Source organism: Corvus brachyrhynchos, unplaced genomic scaffold (assembly GCF_000691975.1).
Source record: "Corvus brachyrhynchos isolate BGI_N302 unplaced genomic scaffold, ASM69197v1 scaffold164, whole genome shotgun sequence".
NCBI lineage: Eukaryota > Metazoa > Chordata > Aves > Passeriformes > Corvidae > Corvus > Corvus brachyrhynchos.
Window position 1 is genome coordinate 715,364 of NW_008237426.1, and position 14,355 is coordinate 729,718.

Genomic DNA, 14,355 nt, shown 5'->3' on the forward strand with positions numbered 1-14,355 from the left:
GCCCTTCCAGGGACACCTCAGCGCTGGCAGCTCCCATGCTCAGGGTGTGGCATTCGCTGTGCCCCCGCCGTGAGGGGAATGGGATCCCCCTGGCGTTAAATTGGGGTCCCCAAGGGCAGGCTTAGTGTCGTCATTTCTTCACACGTGGGCTGTGGTACTCAGTCCTCTCAGAGGGGATGGGACCCCCGAGGGGTTAAATCAGCCCCTCTGAGTGGAATAGGGTGGTGGTGGCACTGTGGAGCCCGGCTGTAGGCCCCCGAGCACACCTCAGTACCAGCAGCTCTCCACTCATGGGCTGTGGCGCTCACTGAACACGCCTTGAGGGAATGGGGACTCCTGAGGGAGCCCCTCTCTCAGGGGCTGATAGTGGTGGCCCTGCCCAGCGGAGCCCCTCGGGGACGTCTCAGCGCTGGCAGTACTCCGTATTCCTCTGAGGGGAATGGGACCCCAAGGGCCAACGTCAGGACTTAAGGACTTAAATCAGCCCTTCTGAGGGGTCTGGGATGGTGGCAGTGCTGACTCTTGGCTTCAGCACCTCCAGGGCCACTCACTGCACATAGGCTGGGTGCTCACAGAGTGCCCTGTGAGGGTGTGCAGGAAATCACGCCGTGAAAAGCCAGTGTCCATAAAGGAGACAGAGGAGTCCTGCAACTTTATTCGAATAAAGGGAGAGAGTGCACTGGGGCACACGCCCGTGGGGTTTTCTCTCTCCAGGTCTCGCAGGGCGCAGCCTCCTCTTAGCCTAAACTCCCGGCCGCACGTTGCCCTCTTCCTTTCCCCATCGGCTGAGGGAATATGAAAGGGACCACCTTCGCGGGCAAAAAATCCCCCCGCCTTAGCCATGTCATTTTCTCCTCAAATCTCAGAAACTCAGGCTTCTGCAGACCCTTTGTCTGTTTCAGGAGTCAAACTGTCTGGGTTCTGTAACAAACCTGCGGCTTGAAGTTGGTAGAGACATTAAGAGCCATTTCAAAGACCTTAACACCCGTACCCTCAGCCATGGAATTGTTTGTAAAGACATGAGCAGACATCTTTCCTATCAAGGGGAATGGGGTTCCCCAAGAGCAGCCTCAGTGCTGGCAGCCCCCACACAGGCGCTGTGATGCTCACTGAGCCCCCTGTAAGAGGATGGGATCTCCAAGGGCTTAAATCAGTCCCCCTTATGGGAATGCAATGGTGGCACTGCCTGGCTGGAGCCCCTCTGAGGACGTCTTAGTGCCAGCAGCTCTCTATGCATGGGCTGTGGCGCTCACTGTGCTGCTTCTGAGGGGGTGAGACCCCCAAAGGTCTCTTAAATGAACCCCCCCATGAGGGCAATATGTTGGTGGCAGTGCCTCAGCACCAGCATCTCTCCACACACAGGTTGTGGCACTCGCTGAGCCCCCTCTGAGGGGATGGGACACCCCACGGCTAAAGATGGGGTTCTCCAAGGGCATCCTCAGTGCTGGCAGCTCCTACACATGGGCTGTGGCACTCACTGTAACCCCTGTGAAGGGATGGGACCCCCAAGGGGTTAAACGAGCCCCTCTAAAGGGAATGGGGTGATGGCATGGTGGTGCCTGCATGGAGCCCTCTGAGGGACACCTCAGGGCCAGTGGCTCTCCACTCACTGGCTGTGGCGCTCACTGAGCACCCCATGGGGGAATGGGACCCCCGGAGGGGTTAAATCAGTCCCCGTAAGGGGAATGGGGTGGTGGTAGCACTGCAGTGTCCATCTGGAGCCTTCACAGGGACACCTCAGCGCTGTCAGCTCCCACACACAGACGGTGGTGTTCGCTAAGCCCACTCTGAGGGGAATGGGATTCCCAAGGGCTAAAATCGTGACCCCTAAGGACTTAAATCAGCTCCTCTGAAGTACTGGAATGGTGGCAGTGCTGCGGCTCTCAGCTTCAGCACCCCCAGGGCCACCTCAATGCCAGCCACTTGCCACACACAGGCTGGGCGCTCAGTGAGCCTGCTCTGAGGGGAATGGGACCCAAAGGGGTTAGAATGGGTTCTCCGAGGGAAATGGGGTGGTGGCAGTGCTGTGGTGCCTGGCTTTAGCCCTTCCAGAGCCCCCTTGGCTCCAGCAGCTCTCCATACACAGGCTCAGCACGCTCAGGGCTCCCCAGGGGGGAATGAGACCCCCAAGGGCTTAATTCAGTCCCCCTAAGGGGAATGGGGTGGTGGCACTGGGATGCCTGGCTGCAGCCTCCCTCGTAGGGACACCTCAGTGCTGGCAGCTCCCACACACAGGCTGTGTGCTCCCTGAGCCCCCATGAGGGAATGGGACTCCCAGGGGCTTAAAGTGGGGTCCCCAAGGGCAGCCTCAGTGTGCTGGCATCTCTCCACACACAGGCTGTGATGCTTGCTGAGCCCATGAAGGGATGGGACCCCAAGGGTTAAATCAGCCTCCCTAAGGGAAATAGCTTGGTGGCATCACTGTGGCTCCCAGCTGCATCCTCCCCCCTCAAGTGCTAGACAGCTGCGGCTCCAGTCCCTGTCCTTGTGGGAATGGGCTTTTCCCTGTGGATCTTGACACCCAGTGGTTGGTGCTGCTGCTCCAGCCAGGGATTCCTCACCCGTCAGAAAACATAAAGGTGGTTTTTCCATCTCTTACCCAGAAAAAGCAGAAAGCCCCTCACCCTTTTTGTGGCAGCGGAGGCGGTTCGGGGTTCAGACCTTCCTGCACGTCCTTTGCTCATCCTCTGCCTCTGGTGCCAGGCCTGGCTCTGCGCTGGGCTGCAGCTTTGGATGGAGAGAGCCAGCGCTCTCTGAAATCCCACCCTGGGAGGGTGCTGGGAGGAGAGATCTTAATAAAGAGTCAGATTTCCTTCCTTTTTTTCTGTAATCCCGGTTTGGAGATGAAAAGCCTCCCAGAGCTGGCCCCAGGAATCCCTCCAGTGACACTGCAGAACAGACCCAGCCCTGACGTAGCAGGTATTTCTGCGGTTGAAGCATGAGCAATTCTGCCTTGAATAAATAGCTGGAACCCTCCCAGGACTCCTCAGATCTCTGGTCCAACTGAGCACCTCCTGCCCCAAGGGCTTCACTCTGACGCCATGTGCCTGGTTTTCTCCAGCAGCCACCCACCCCTGGGAGACTGCATGTTTCCAGTCACCTAAGGGATGGCTGGTCCCCTGATGTCCCCCGTGGCTTCTCTGGGGAGGCTGGCAGAGCCCGGCATGGGGGGAATCTGGGGTCGATGAGCACACAGAGCAGAAGAGGGAAAGGGAGCAGGTTGGAGAAGAGCTTTATTGGGAGATCCTGGACATAATAAATAAGGGTTACATTGGGAGATGATGGTGAGGGACTGGGGGCACATTGTGCTCCATGGGGGCTGGAACCGCTTCTGCCCTTCCGAGTAGGACATCTCCCTGCATCCCATCTGCCGCATTCTGCTCCATCCACTCAGCTGCAAAGCCTGCCCGGGGGTCGCTGCCTGCCGCCCGTTTTGGGATCGGGTCAGGGAATAACCTGGCAGAAACGGGGGCAGGGAGTGTTTTGGGGAGTGGCATGGGGCAGAAGGGGTGGGAGGGCCGTGGGTGCAGAAGGGCCCGGCTGTCACTGTGCCAGGGCCTGGATGATGTCCTTCACCAGCATGGTGCCGATGACCATCTTCTCGCTGTTGATGGTCAGCTGGGCCGTGGAGCCCTCCCGCCGCTCCAGGGTGATGAGCACCAGGCTCCCGCTTGTCACCGTCTTGGCCGCGAACCTGTTGGGTGGTGAACACAGGGCTTCAAGGTAAGCTGTCCCCTGTCAACCTCTGGTCCCATGGGATGCTCCGGTGGGGACAAGCAGGTGCCTGCCACCCACGGCCACTGTCACACTGTCACGTCTGGGTTCATGCAAGCTCCTTGTCCTAAAGGAAGCCCTGAGTGTCCCCACTGTGATTTGGGTGGGAACTGATCCAGGTGTGGGGGTCCAGCTACCTGTACTCGTTGCTGGCACCACAGGGCACGCGGCCCACATTGGCAGCTGAGGTCACTTGCTGGACAATGGTGTGGTCACTCCGGCATTTCTCAGGCAGCGTCAGCTTCTCTGTGATCTCGCTCATGCCCATCAGCTTCCCTAGAGCAGATAACAGAGGCACCTGCCTGTCTCTGGCCACACACCCTACTGGGCCCTGCTTTGACATGCCCAAAGCAAGCCCCTCCAGCTCCCTGCGTTCCCTATGACATCCTGAGCTGGCTGCTCTGCTTGCTCTTGGTTCAGGAGTCAGTGGATTTGGGAAAATCCTTCATGACCCTTCCTGAGCTGGCTGCTCTGCTTGCTCTTGGTTCAGGAGTCAGTGAATTTGGGAAAATCCTTCATGACCCTTCCTGGGCTCATCCCCATGTCTCTGCCTGGTGGCAGCAGCTACGTCCCTAGGGATGGGCTCCTCTGGACAGTGGCAGCAATGGGGCCAGGTGCTGCAGGGCACCGTGCACCCCCCCCAGCACAGCCCCCATCTGTGTGGGCAGGGTGGGGATGTGCTGATCCAGGAGCACAGGGACACAGGGCGTCACTCACCGGACACAGTTCTGGGAGCGCCAGGGGTGGAACGAGCCCTTCACGCTTTGGGGGGACCCAACAAGGCCACCCCGGCACCAGTGTGCTCACCCCAACCCGCAGGCTGGGGGTGCAGGAGGGAGTGAGGGGAGCAGAGCTAGTCTAGGGGCCGGCCGAGCGGCCACTTACCCTCACCCGGCCGTGCCAGGTGCTCTAGGGCCACAGCGAGGGCGGCAGAGGGGACAAAATTGGGAGTGAGTGTCAGTGGTGGGTGCCCGTGCAGCGCCCTGTCCCCATCCCTGACCCCACTCACCCTGCTCCTTCTTGAACTCGTTCTCACTCATGAAGACGGGGGCCATGAGCTCCCCCACAGGCGGCTGGATGGAGACGTAGAACTGGCGTGTGTGAGTGCTGGGGAGACAGGCGGGTGAGAGGGGCACGTGCTCAGAATATGTCCTCTCTCCACGTCCTGCTTCCCATCTCTGCCCTGGGCAGGGGTGGCCAGGGGAAACTGTGACACAAAAGGGCTCAGGAATGGGGGGAACCTGTCAGGCTGGACCTGAAGCTGCTGCTGCCTCCTTGTCCCCTGCAGGAATCCCTGTGCATTTCTTGCTGTCCCCCAACCACCCCACATCCATCCAAGTGTCTCCTCTCCCCTGGAGGGACCCTGGTGCCTGTCCTGCTGTCCTCCATCCCCCGGGATACCCCATGCCCTGTTTCTGCTGTCCCCTGTCCCCTGCTACTTGGAGGGATGTTGGTACCTATCCCACTTTCCCCATCTCTGGAGCACCTGACGCCCTGATCCCTGGGGACACCCATCCTGCCCTGCCCGGTGCCAGATGCTCACCACAGCTGGAAGTTTGCTGCCTGGGTGGAGTCACAGAAGTCGATGCCCATCACCACGCTGGCTGTGTCCCCTGGTGCCAGGCGCTCTGGAACCACAGAGCTGCCATTATATCCCACGTTCCCACCCAACCCCTGTCCCCATTCTCCCACAGCGGTACGGCCATGCCGTGCCATGCCATGCCATGCCATACCGATCTCAGGGAACTCCTGTATCCGCATGCCAGAGAGGGGCTTGGGTTCGTTGACTCGCAGGTTCTTCACCTCGGTGTCAGTGTTGTTGGAGATCTGGATCTGGACGGCCACCATGTGGGGGTCTCCCGGGAAGGGCCGGCGGCTGAAGCAGTACTCAACCGCGAGCCCCTCGCCTGCCATGCGGTGCAGCAGCTCATAGGTCTTCACTGCACTGAACGCCGGGCTCAGCAGCTGCACCGGGGGACAGCAGGGGCTGCTAAGCGCTCCCTGCAACCCCTGTAGGTGGCAGGGGGCCCAGGAGACCCCCACAGGTGACAGAGGGCCTGGGACCCCCCCAGGGGAGGGCATGAGGGACACTTACGGTGGGCGTCAGGGAGCTGTCGGTGAGAGTGAGGCCCTCCAGGTCGGTCACCAGGCTGGTGGAGACGATGCTGCTGGAGGGGATGGGCTGGGGAGCAGGGGGTGTGACTGCAGGGTGGGGAGGGGGGAGGAAAGGGTTAACAGAGCTCACAGTCCCATGGGGACAGACCTGGTGGCATAGCCCCATGGGGACACCCACAGGGACAGTTCTAATGGCTCAGCTCCATGGGGACAATGGCATCGGGACAGCGCTGGTGGCACAGCTCCATGGGAACAACCACATGGGGACAGCCATGTGGGGACAGCCCTGGTGGCATTGTCCCATGGGGACAGCCTCATGGGGACAGCCATGTGGGGACAGCCCTGGTGGCATAGTGCCATGGGCACAACTCCATGGGAACAGCCTCATGGGGACAGCCATGTGGGGACAGCCCTGGTGGCATAGTGCCATGGGGAGAGCCACACAAGGACAGCCCAGTGGCAGAACTCCATTGGTCTAGACACAACCCTGTAGGCTGTCCCTGTGCACAGCCACATGGAGACAATCCCATGGGCACAGCCTGTCCCACAGCCATCCTCTGGGGACAAGGGCCCCTCACCACACCTGTCCTTGTCCCAACTCTGCGGCTCCCAAAGGACCCATGGAGTCCTGATCACATTGGGGTGCGTGCTCATGCCTCAGTTTCCCCAGCAGCACCACCACGGCCATTTGCATGTTCCGGGCAGCCACTCACAGTCATCCAGGTCAAGCAGGGAGATCTCCTTGGGGCCGGCCTTGCTGCTGGGGGGCTGCAGGAGGGCAGAGGTGGGGGGTTCAATAGGGGGTCCAGGTATCCCTGTGCTGCCCCCCATCCCAGCCCATCCCAGCCCTCACCGCCTTCCTCCGCTTGGCCTCTGCCTCGGAGCCCGAGTCGGAGCCGGAGGAGCTGCTCTCGGAGGTGCTGGCCTCCTCTGATGAGGTTTCGGCACGGCCCTTCCTCCCCTGAGAGGCCTTCTTCTTCTTGGCCTTCTTTGCCGCTTCCTCCTCCTCCTCTTCCTCGCTGGGGCTGCGGGGAGAGCCCAGCTCAGGGGGCTGGGGTGGGTGTTTCACTGGGAGCACCCCCCCGCCTTCCCAGGGGGTACCTGCCCGCGCTCCCTGAGACTGCTTTATGGGAACCTTCCTTGTCCTTCCTCTTCGGCCTCTTCTCCTCTTCCTCCTCCTTGTCCTCTGACTGCTCCCCGCTATCTTCCTCCTCCTCTTCTTCCTCCTCGTCCTCGCTGCCAGAGCTGGAGCTGCCAGAGCTGCTGCTGCCACTCTCTTCACTGCTGGACTCAGGCTCTGTGGGGGCACAGCTCAGCCCTGCTGCTGTGCCCCCCCACATTCCCCCATCTCCCACTTCATCCCACTACATCCTCCATCCTCCACTGCATCCCCACACCTGCTGCTGCCTCTCCACTGCATCCCTGCATAGTCCCACTGCATTCCACTGCATCCCCACTGCCCACCACTGCATCCCTCCACATCTCCTGCCATGTCCCTTCCATGATGGGGTGTCCCCACTCTCATGTCCCCTGTCCAATGCCCCACCATTGTGGCACCTGCCTGATGGCCACAGTGACCGCTGCCCAATGTCTCATGCCATCAGGTCCTCACCACTGTCTGCTGACTCTGTGGGCCCTGACTCGCCCTCTGAGTCAGAGTAGAAAGGCTTCTCCACCTTCTCCTTCCTCTTCTCCCGGCTGGTGCACTTGGTCCACTCAGGAACCTGCTGGCACAGGGTTGATGGAGCAGAGCCATCACCCATGACTGGGGGATCCAAACAGCCACCCTTGTCCCCCCATCCCCAAGCGGATGTGTGAGCACTAGGGAGGGAACGGGGGCAGGTGAGCAGTACCTGGGCACCTTCTGGGGCTCTTCCAAGAACTTGAGACAGTGTCCCCACCTTGGCCCCTCCTCCCCCATGCACCCAGGGTGCTCCACGCACCTCCACGTTCCTCACGGAGGGATCAGGGGCCTCGTCCGGCCAGTCGGGCAGCTCCTGGTAGCCCACAGCCTTAGCATTGAGCAGATGGGACAGGGAGCCCAGTTGGAAATGGTCCCGATCTACAATGAGGTGAGAGGAGGCAGCAGCTCAGGGACAGCTATGCAGCATTGTGGTGACAGCTGGCCCCGTGTCCCAATGCCCCGTGACCAGGGATGGGTACCTTTGAAGGAGGACTCCAAGATGGGAGCTGGTTTTTGGGCCAGGAAAAGCTTCTTGGCATACTTATTGAGGGCCCCGCTCTTCTCGGTGGGCACGATGAGCTGGCGGATGAAGCGAGCCCGGTCGCGGATGTCGTAATTCTGATCATACTTGGCCAAGTTGAGGACGTACTGGGTCAGCAGCTTGCTCTGTGGCAGAGAACATGCTCAGGGCTGGCCTCTCCCTCCCTGACAGGGAAACTGAGGCACACCATAGGATCACACCCCTGGTACCTGCTTGGAGTTGGTCAGGTAGAGCTTAGCTGCCAGATTGATGACCTGCAGCTTGACAATGTCCTCCTCGTTGGTGAAGGACTTGGCCATCTTGCGCAGCACATCAGGCGCGATCTGGGGCACGTGCTCGCAGTACTCACCGATGAGCCACAAGATGCTGGCCCGCGCCATTGGCACCTGTGAAATGCCCTCGGACATGTGGCACTGCTGCCATTCCCTGCTCCTGTGGGTCAGCAACACCCCAACCCACCTGGATGTTGTCCGTGAGCTTGGCCATGTGCTTGATGATCTCACTGTGCTGGGCGGGCTGCATCTGCAGCAGCTTTTTGATGACCACCACGGATTCAGCCACCACCAGCTCTGCGGGCAGACACCCGGCCTCAGCGAGGCCCTGCCCTGAGAGCAACGGAGCTCCTGTTTCACCCCTGCTGTGTGCACTTACCATCCCTGTTGGAGAGGAGCTGGACCAGGCCATTGAGGCAGGTGTCCCGCACCTTCCCGATGTTGGTAGCACAGCGCCCGATGGCTTGGATGGTGGCCGCCACAAAGTCCTTGTCCATGCTGCGGATGTAGGTCTGCACAGGCATGGAGGGCACACATGACATGTCACCCATGTGCCAGTGACGGGCATCCCCCCTGGTGGTTGTCACACATTGGGGCCCTTTGGAACCACCGATGGGGTTGGCATGGCCTCAGCCCACTCCTCCTGGAGGGGCTCTCCTCTGCCCCCTCCATGGTGGTGGTTTGGCACCAAGAGCCATGCCAGGGTGGCAGCCTCAGTATGGTGGTGGCATACCTGGAACTCCCGCAGGATGGTGGAGATGTTGGTCTCATTGGCCAGGTTGGTGAGGACCTCCAGCTGTGGGAAAGAGGACGAGATGGGCAGCATAGGGGCATGGTGACAGGGCACAGGGGCCTGGCTGTTCTCCTGCCCCCAGGGCATAAGGACACCTGACCCAAGGAAAAGGCTTCATGAAGCCCCAAAGCCACCCCTGACAGGTTCTGCCGGGTGTTTCCAGCTCACCTTGAGGATCTTGATCTGTGTGGGGTCCGTGGAGCGGATGTAGAAACTCTTCAGATAGGGCTCAAACATCCCCTGCATGCACAGCCAGAGACATTAGTGCCATCTCTGTCCCCCCACCTTGCCAAGGCCACCTCCAAGCTCTGGTGACCTTGCTGGCTAATCGTCATCTCGCTCCAGAGTCAACAGCGTCAGCTCCTCCCACACCAAGTCTGAGACTCACCCGCCGCTTGATGGACATGGTGGCCACATTCTGCAGCACAACATACTGCACCTCGCTGTGGGGACAAAGAGGGGACCACCATCAGTGGGGCAGGACCAGACACCCTCAGCAAGTCCCTGTGAATACGGGCCAGGATCCACCACCAGGCTGGTACTACCAAGATGTTGTCACCCCATGTCTGGACTGGGCCAGCCCAAAAAGGCCTCCAACCTGATGTCCCTCCAGGGATGGGCTTTTTGGGGGTCTCTCACAGCGTCTTAGAGCTCCCCATGTGTTTCAACAACTAGGGTGGAGGGGTAGGAGACCACCACAACCCCAGTGTCACAGACCTGTGACTCCGCAGGAGTCGTACCAGCGCCTTGGCAATGACTCCAACTTCTGCCTTGGGTGCCAGGTGGAAGTAGAGCTGTGCCACAGCCATCACCACCTATGGACACAAACCCAAATGTCACCTGGTGGGAATGGGGGACATCCTGAGGAATGGCCGTGTCCCCCAGTCCCACCCTCAGCACCTGGAGGTAGCCTGACCCTGCGGACACCCATCCCTGGGTGTCCCTCAAGCACCCCAGTGAGTCCTTGGCCGTGGGAACATCATAAGCCCGGGCTGATTGACACCACCGGTGCCCTGGGGGACAAACAGGGTGGGAGTGAGGGTCTCACCGCGGCATTGCGGCTCTGCAGCAGGGGCTTGGTGTTGCGCAGGAGCAGGCGGTGGTCGGGGTCCATGACGTAGGGCTTGCGCTTGGCCAACGAGGCTGCCTCTGCCTTGGCGTCCTTGGTGTCCTCCTCCTCTGAGCCATAGAAAGCCTTCTCAGTGTTCTCCTCCAGCAAGGACTCCTGCTGGCAGGTAGGACTCTTTGCATCCCCAAGAGCAGTCCCCCTTCACCCCACTTCCCTCGAGGCTCCCAGGACACCCCAAGGCTCTCAGGGCATCCTGTACTTCGAACTCACGTTCTGGTTGGGACTGAGGAACTGGGTGCGGGCATAGCGGGTCAGCATGTTGATGATGACCACCTGCCCCCACTCCTCCACATCGATGAGCAGGTTGCAGAGCTTGCGGTAGTTCTTGTGGATGAGGTCTATGCGCTCTGGGCACACCTCCTCGAATGCCATTACCACGCTGCCAGCCACCAGCTGTGGAGGGAAAGCCCGGGGTGACTCACTGGAGTGGTGGCATCATCAACAAGATGCTGCTTTGGAGGGGACGGTGGCATCTCCGTGAGGGTGCTGGTTTAGTGGGAAACCCTTCCTTGTAGGGATGCCAGCTCAATGGAGTTGGTGGATTCCCCATGAGGATGTTGGCCTGTTAGGGACAGCAGCACTCCCACAAGGATGCCAGCTCTCCAGGGATGGCTTCATCCTCACAAGGACACTAATTTGGTGGGAACATCTGCATTCCTGTGAGGATGCTGGATCAGTGGGGACAGTGGCATCCCCATGAGGATGCCAGCCCTTTGGGGATCCCCAAGATGACACCAATTTGGTGGGAACATCTCCATCCCCATGAGGACACCAGGCCAGTGATGTTCCCAGATTTAGAGGTGGGGGAGACACAGCAGCCTGCTCACCGTGGTCTTGTCTGCCAGCAGCTTCTCGATCACTTCAATGAGCTGGTCCTTCTGGTCTGAGTCGAGGCTGTGAGGGAGGAGCAGGGCAGGTGATGCTGGACCAAACTCCTCCCCATCCCTGCCTGTACCAAGCAGCCAAGACCCTTATACCCTACATTTAGCAGCTGACCCCTCCATTACCTGTACAGCTTGGGGATGGCATGGGCGGCCGTCTTGCGCACGTATGGAGACATGTCCGAGGCAGCCTCCTTGATGGCCAACATCATGATGGGCACGATGATGGGCACACGGATGCTGGACAGGACCCGCAGGGCGCTGGCGCGGATCAGCTGGTTGGGGTCCTGTGGGGGACGTATGGGGAGCTGCAGTGCATCTGGGGAGGGCTCAGTGCTCCCCCAGACCTCCCCTGGGTCCCCAAACCAGCTCACCTTGAGTCCTCGCTGGAAGGTGGAGATGGAGAGCAGGGCCAGATCCTGCTGCTCCTCTGCATAGCGCACCAGGTACACGTACACCAGCTTTTTCACCTGCAGGGTGAAGGTGCCACCTCAGAGCCCCCCAAAACCCAGGCAATCCCCAACACTCTCCTACAGGGAAAGTCCCAGACCCTGGGATGCTGCCAGGGCCACCCAAGATCTTCCTCACCTCAATGTTCTTGCAGGCAACGTTTTTCACCACAGCTGGGAAGAGATCAGAGGCGTTTTTACCCCGGGCAATCATCTAGGGGGAAAAGAAGTGGTGTGACACTGGGCAGCTGGCATGGCAGGGGCCGGTACAACGTGACACAGCTCGGCACCAGCAGTGGTCCCCACCAGTGACAGCAACACCCACCGCCACAATCCTCTTCATGGCCTCCAGCTTGAGTGAATCCTTGTTGCTGTCAAGCATCTCCTTGAGGTCATCATGCCTGAACCACACCAAGGGGAAAAAAATTCCCATTTTCACATTTTTACCTGGTTTTAGTCCTTTTTTTCTGCTCCCAGCCTGCCATCAGGCCGGCAATCCAACCCTTCGCCATGAAATATTTATGGGGACAGGAGTTGGGTTACAGCCAGGTGAAAGAGGAACCAGAGGGACTGGCATGGTGCTGGCACCCAGCGCCATCCCCATCCCAGGCACTGGGACGAGAACCCCGTCCCATCCTGGCTGTGGTTGTCACCCTACATTGTCACTAAATCACAGGTGCCCATCACCAGCTTCATCCTGGCTTGGGTGGGTGTCCCTTGTCCCCTCATGGACATAGTGGCATGGATGTGCCAGCACGCCCTGACGAAAAGCCCTTTCCCTGTCCCCTCCCAGGACTGGGAAAATGCCACCAGCCTTTTGTAAAGTTGTCACCACTGTCCTCTTTTCTCAGGGACACTGGTCCCCCCCAAACTGGGGGCACCTGCAAGGCTGTGTCTACCTGCAGCAGCTGAGGGTGACACCCATGGGATGATGCTTGGCCAGAGCCACCATCACCAGAGGGTCCGGGGGGGCTCCTCAGGGGAGTCTTACCGCGGTGGTGGCCCGGTGCCAGTGTCCACTGCGGGCTCGGTGCCGGCGAGTGGCCGCAGCTCATCAGCTCGCAGGGCGCTGTAGCAGGTGGGTTGTCCAGCCTCGGTGGCCAGCACCGGGCTTGTCACCTCCTCAGCCACATCACCACCCTCTGGTGTTTTCGGCCAACCAGCCGCCCCCACTGGTAGCTGCAGCAGCAGCTTCTGCACTGGCGGCAAGGACATCATGGCTTTGGCTGGGGGTAGTGGCCCTGGGGATGGTGACAGGGCTGTGGCCCCGCTCCTCTGCCCAGCACAGCCGGCTGAAACCTGATGCTGTGGTTGGGGTTGGGTTGCAGCCTCGATCAGGACGCCCTTCCCAGTGGATGAGGCCAACTTGCGATGTCACATCCGAAGTGACATCTGACCTGCAGCTGGGACTTGGGAACACTGCAGGGAGCTCCTTCCCCAGTGCTGAGTGGCTCAGTCCTGGGCAGGGAACGCACATCATGGTGGGACACCCACCTAGGTGGTAGGGCGGCATGATGGGGCACCTGTGGGTGTCCCACCTGGGTGGTGGGGTCACACTTGGTGCATTTGTCTTGCCCCATGTGCCATGGATGCCATGGATGGCTCGCAGGAGTGGTGGCAGACCTGGTGTGGCCCTGGTGAAGGGCAGCATGCAGATTATAGGGACCCTGTGGGTGTGGGGGACACTGCCAGGAGGTCAGGACTAAGAGGACACTGCCGTGAGGGTGGTAACACTGCCAGAGTGGGAGACACTGATGGCAGATCACTGAGGTAGCCTGGACAGACTGGGGGACACAGCCAGGGTGTCAGGGCTGGGGGAGGCTGCCAGAGTGGGGGACACTGCCCGTGGAGGTCAGGGAACACTGGCAGATGTGGGGAGCAGGGGAGGACTTCCAGGCCAGAAGACATTGCCAAGGAGGGGTCAGAGAGGGGGAGACTTGACCAAACTGGGGGACACTGCCAGGAGCTCATGGAAGGGGCACACACTCTGAGATCAGGACACTGCCAGTGGGTCATGGATGGAGGGCACTGCCAGACTGGAGGACAGTGCCAGTGGATCAGGGTTGGGGGAAACTGTCATACTGGGGGACACAGCCAGGGGTAGGGAGTGTGACACTGCCAGACAGGGCAAAGGACACTGCCCAGGAGTCAGGAAAGGAGGGGACACTATGAGATGGGGATACTGCTAGCAGGTCATGGATGGAGGGCACATCCAGAGTGGGGGACAGTGCCAGGGGCTCAGGACTGGGTGGACACTGTCGTGCTGGGGGACATTGCCAGGGTATCAGAGAGAAGGGGACACTGCCAGGAGTTCAGGGAAGGGGGGACCCAGTGAGATGGGGACACTGCCAGCACGTCACAAATCAGGGACACATCCACAATGGGGGACACTCTTTAGCATTAGGGAGGAATAGAGGGAGAGGGGACACTCCCAGACTGGGGACACTGCCAAGAGGTCAGGATGGGGTACACATTCAAAGTGGGGGACACTGCCAGGGAATCAGGACTGGAGGGACACTGTCATAACGGGGGATAATACCACAGGGCCAGGGATGGAGGGGACACTGCTGGACGGGGGGACATGGCCAGGGGGAGAGAGAGTGACACTGTCAGACAGTGATTTCCTGCTGGGGCATCAGAGGGGCGGACACTGGCACGGTAGGGAGGGCAATGAGACATTCCTGCAGCTCCAGGAGCACACAGCCCCCCCCTCCCTC

The 14,355-nt window shown here is 60.2% G+C and overlaps 1 protein-coding gene across 3 annotated transcripts; it reads right to left on the reverse strand.

The window, feature by feature from the left end:
* Positions 1 to 3,215: 3,215 nt before the first annotated feature.
* AP3B2 (adaptor related protein complex 3 beta 2 subunit) lies at positions 3,216 to 14,345 on the reverse strand. 3 transcript variants are annotated; one of them, XM_017731111.1, is made up of 28 exons: positions 11,964 to 14,345; positions 11,778 to 11,852; positions 11,564 to 11,659; positions 11,316 to 11,476; positions 11,136 to 11,202; positions 10,519 to 10,701; positions 10,228 to 10,404; positions 9,897 to 9,994; positions 9,568 to 9,622; positions 9,348 to 9,419; positions 9,120 to 9,182; positions 8,766 to 8,898; positions 8,574 to 8,683; positions 8,324 to 8,500; positions 8,053 to 8,239; positions 7,833 to 7,951; positions 7,502 to 7,613; positions 6,991 to 7,186; positions 6,743 to 6,914; positions 6,603 to 6,657; positions 5,870 to 5,976; positions 5,508 to 5,739; positions 5,318 to 5,402; positions 4,784 to 4,881; positions 4,660 to 4,683; positions 3,912 to 4,050; positions 3,577 to 3,694; positions 3,216 to 3,456 (listed from the first exon to the last, which is right to left on the reverse strand). In XM_017731111.1, the coding sequence occupies exons 1-28, from the start codon at positions 12,069 to 12,071 to the stop codon at positions 3,445 to 3,447; spliced, it is 3,231 nt and encodes a 1,076-aa protein (XP_017586600.1). In that variant the 5' UTR covers positions 12,072 to 14,345; the 3' UTR covers positions 3,216 to 3,444. The 3 variants fall into 3 exon arrangements, with proteins under 3 accessions (XP_017586600.1, XP_017586599.1, XP_017586601.1); XM_017731110.1 differs by having other exon boundaries at positions 3,216 to 3,694; XM_017731112.1 differs by lacking the exon at positions 4,660 to 4,683 and having other exon boundaries at positions 3,216 to 3,694; positions 11,964 to 14,344.
* Between the last annotated feature and the right edge of the window lie 10 nt (positions 14,346 to 14,355).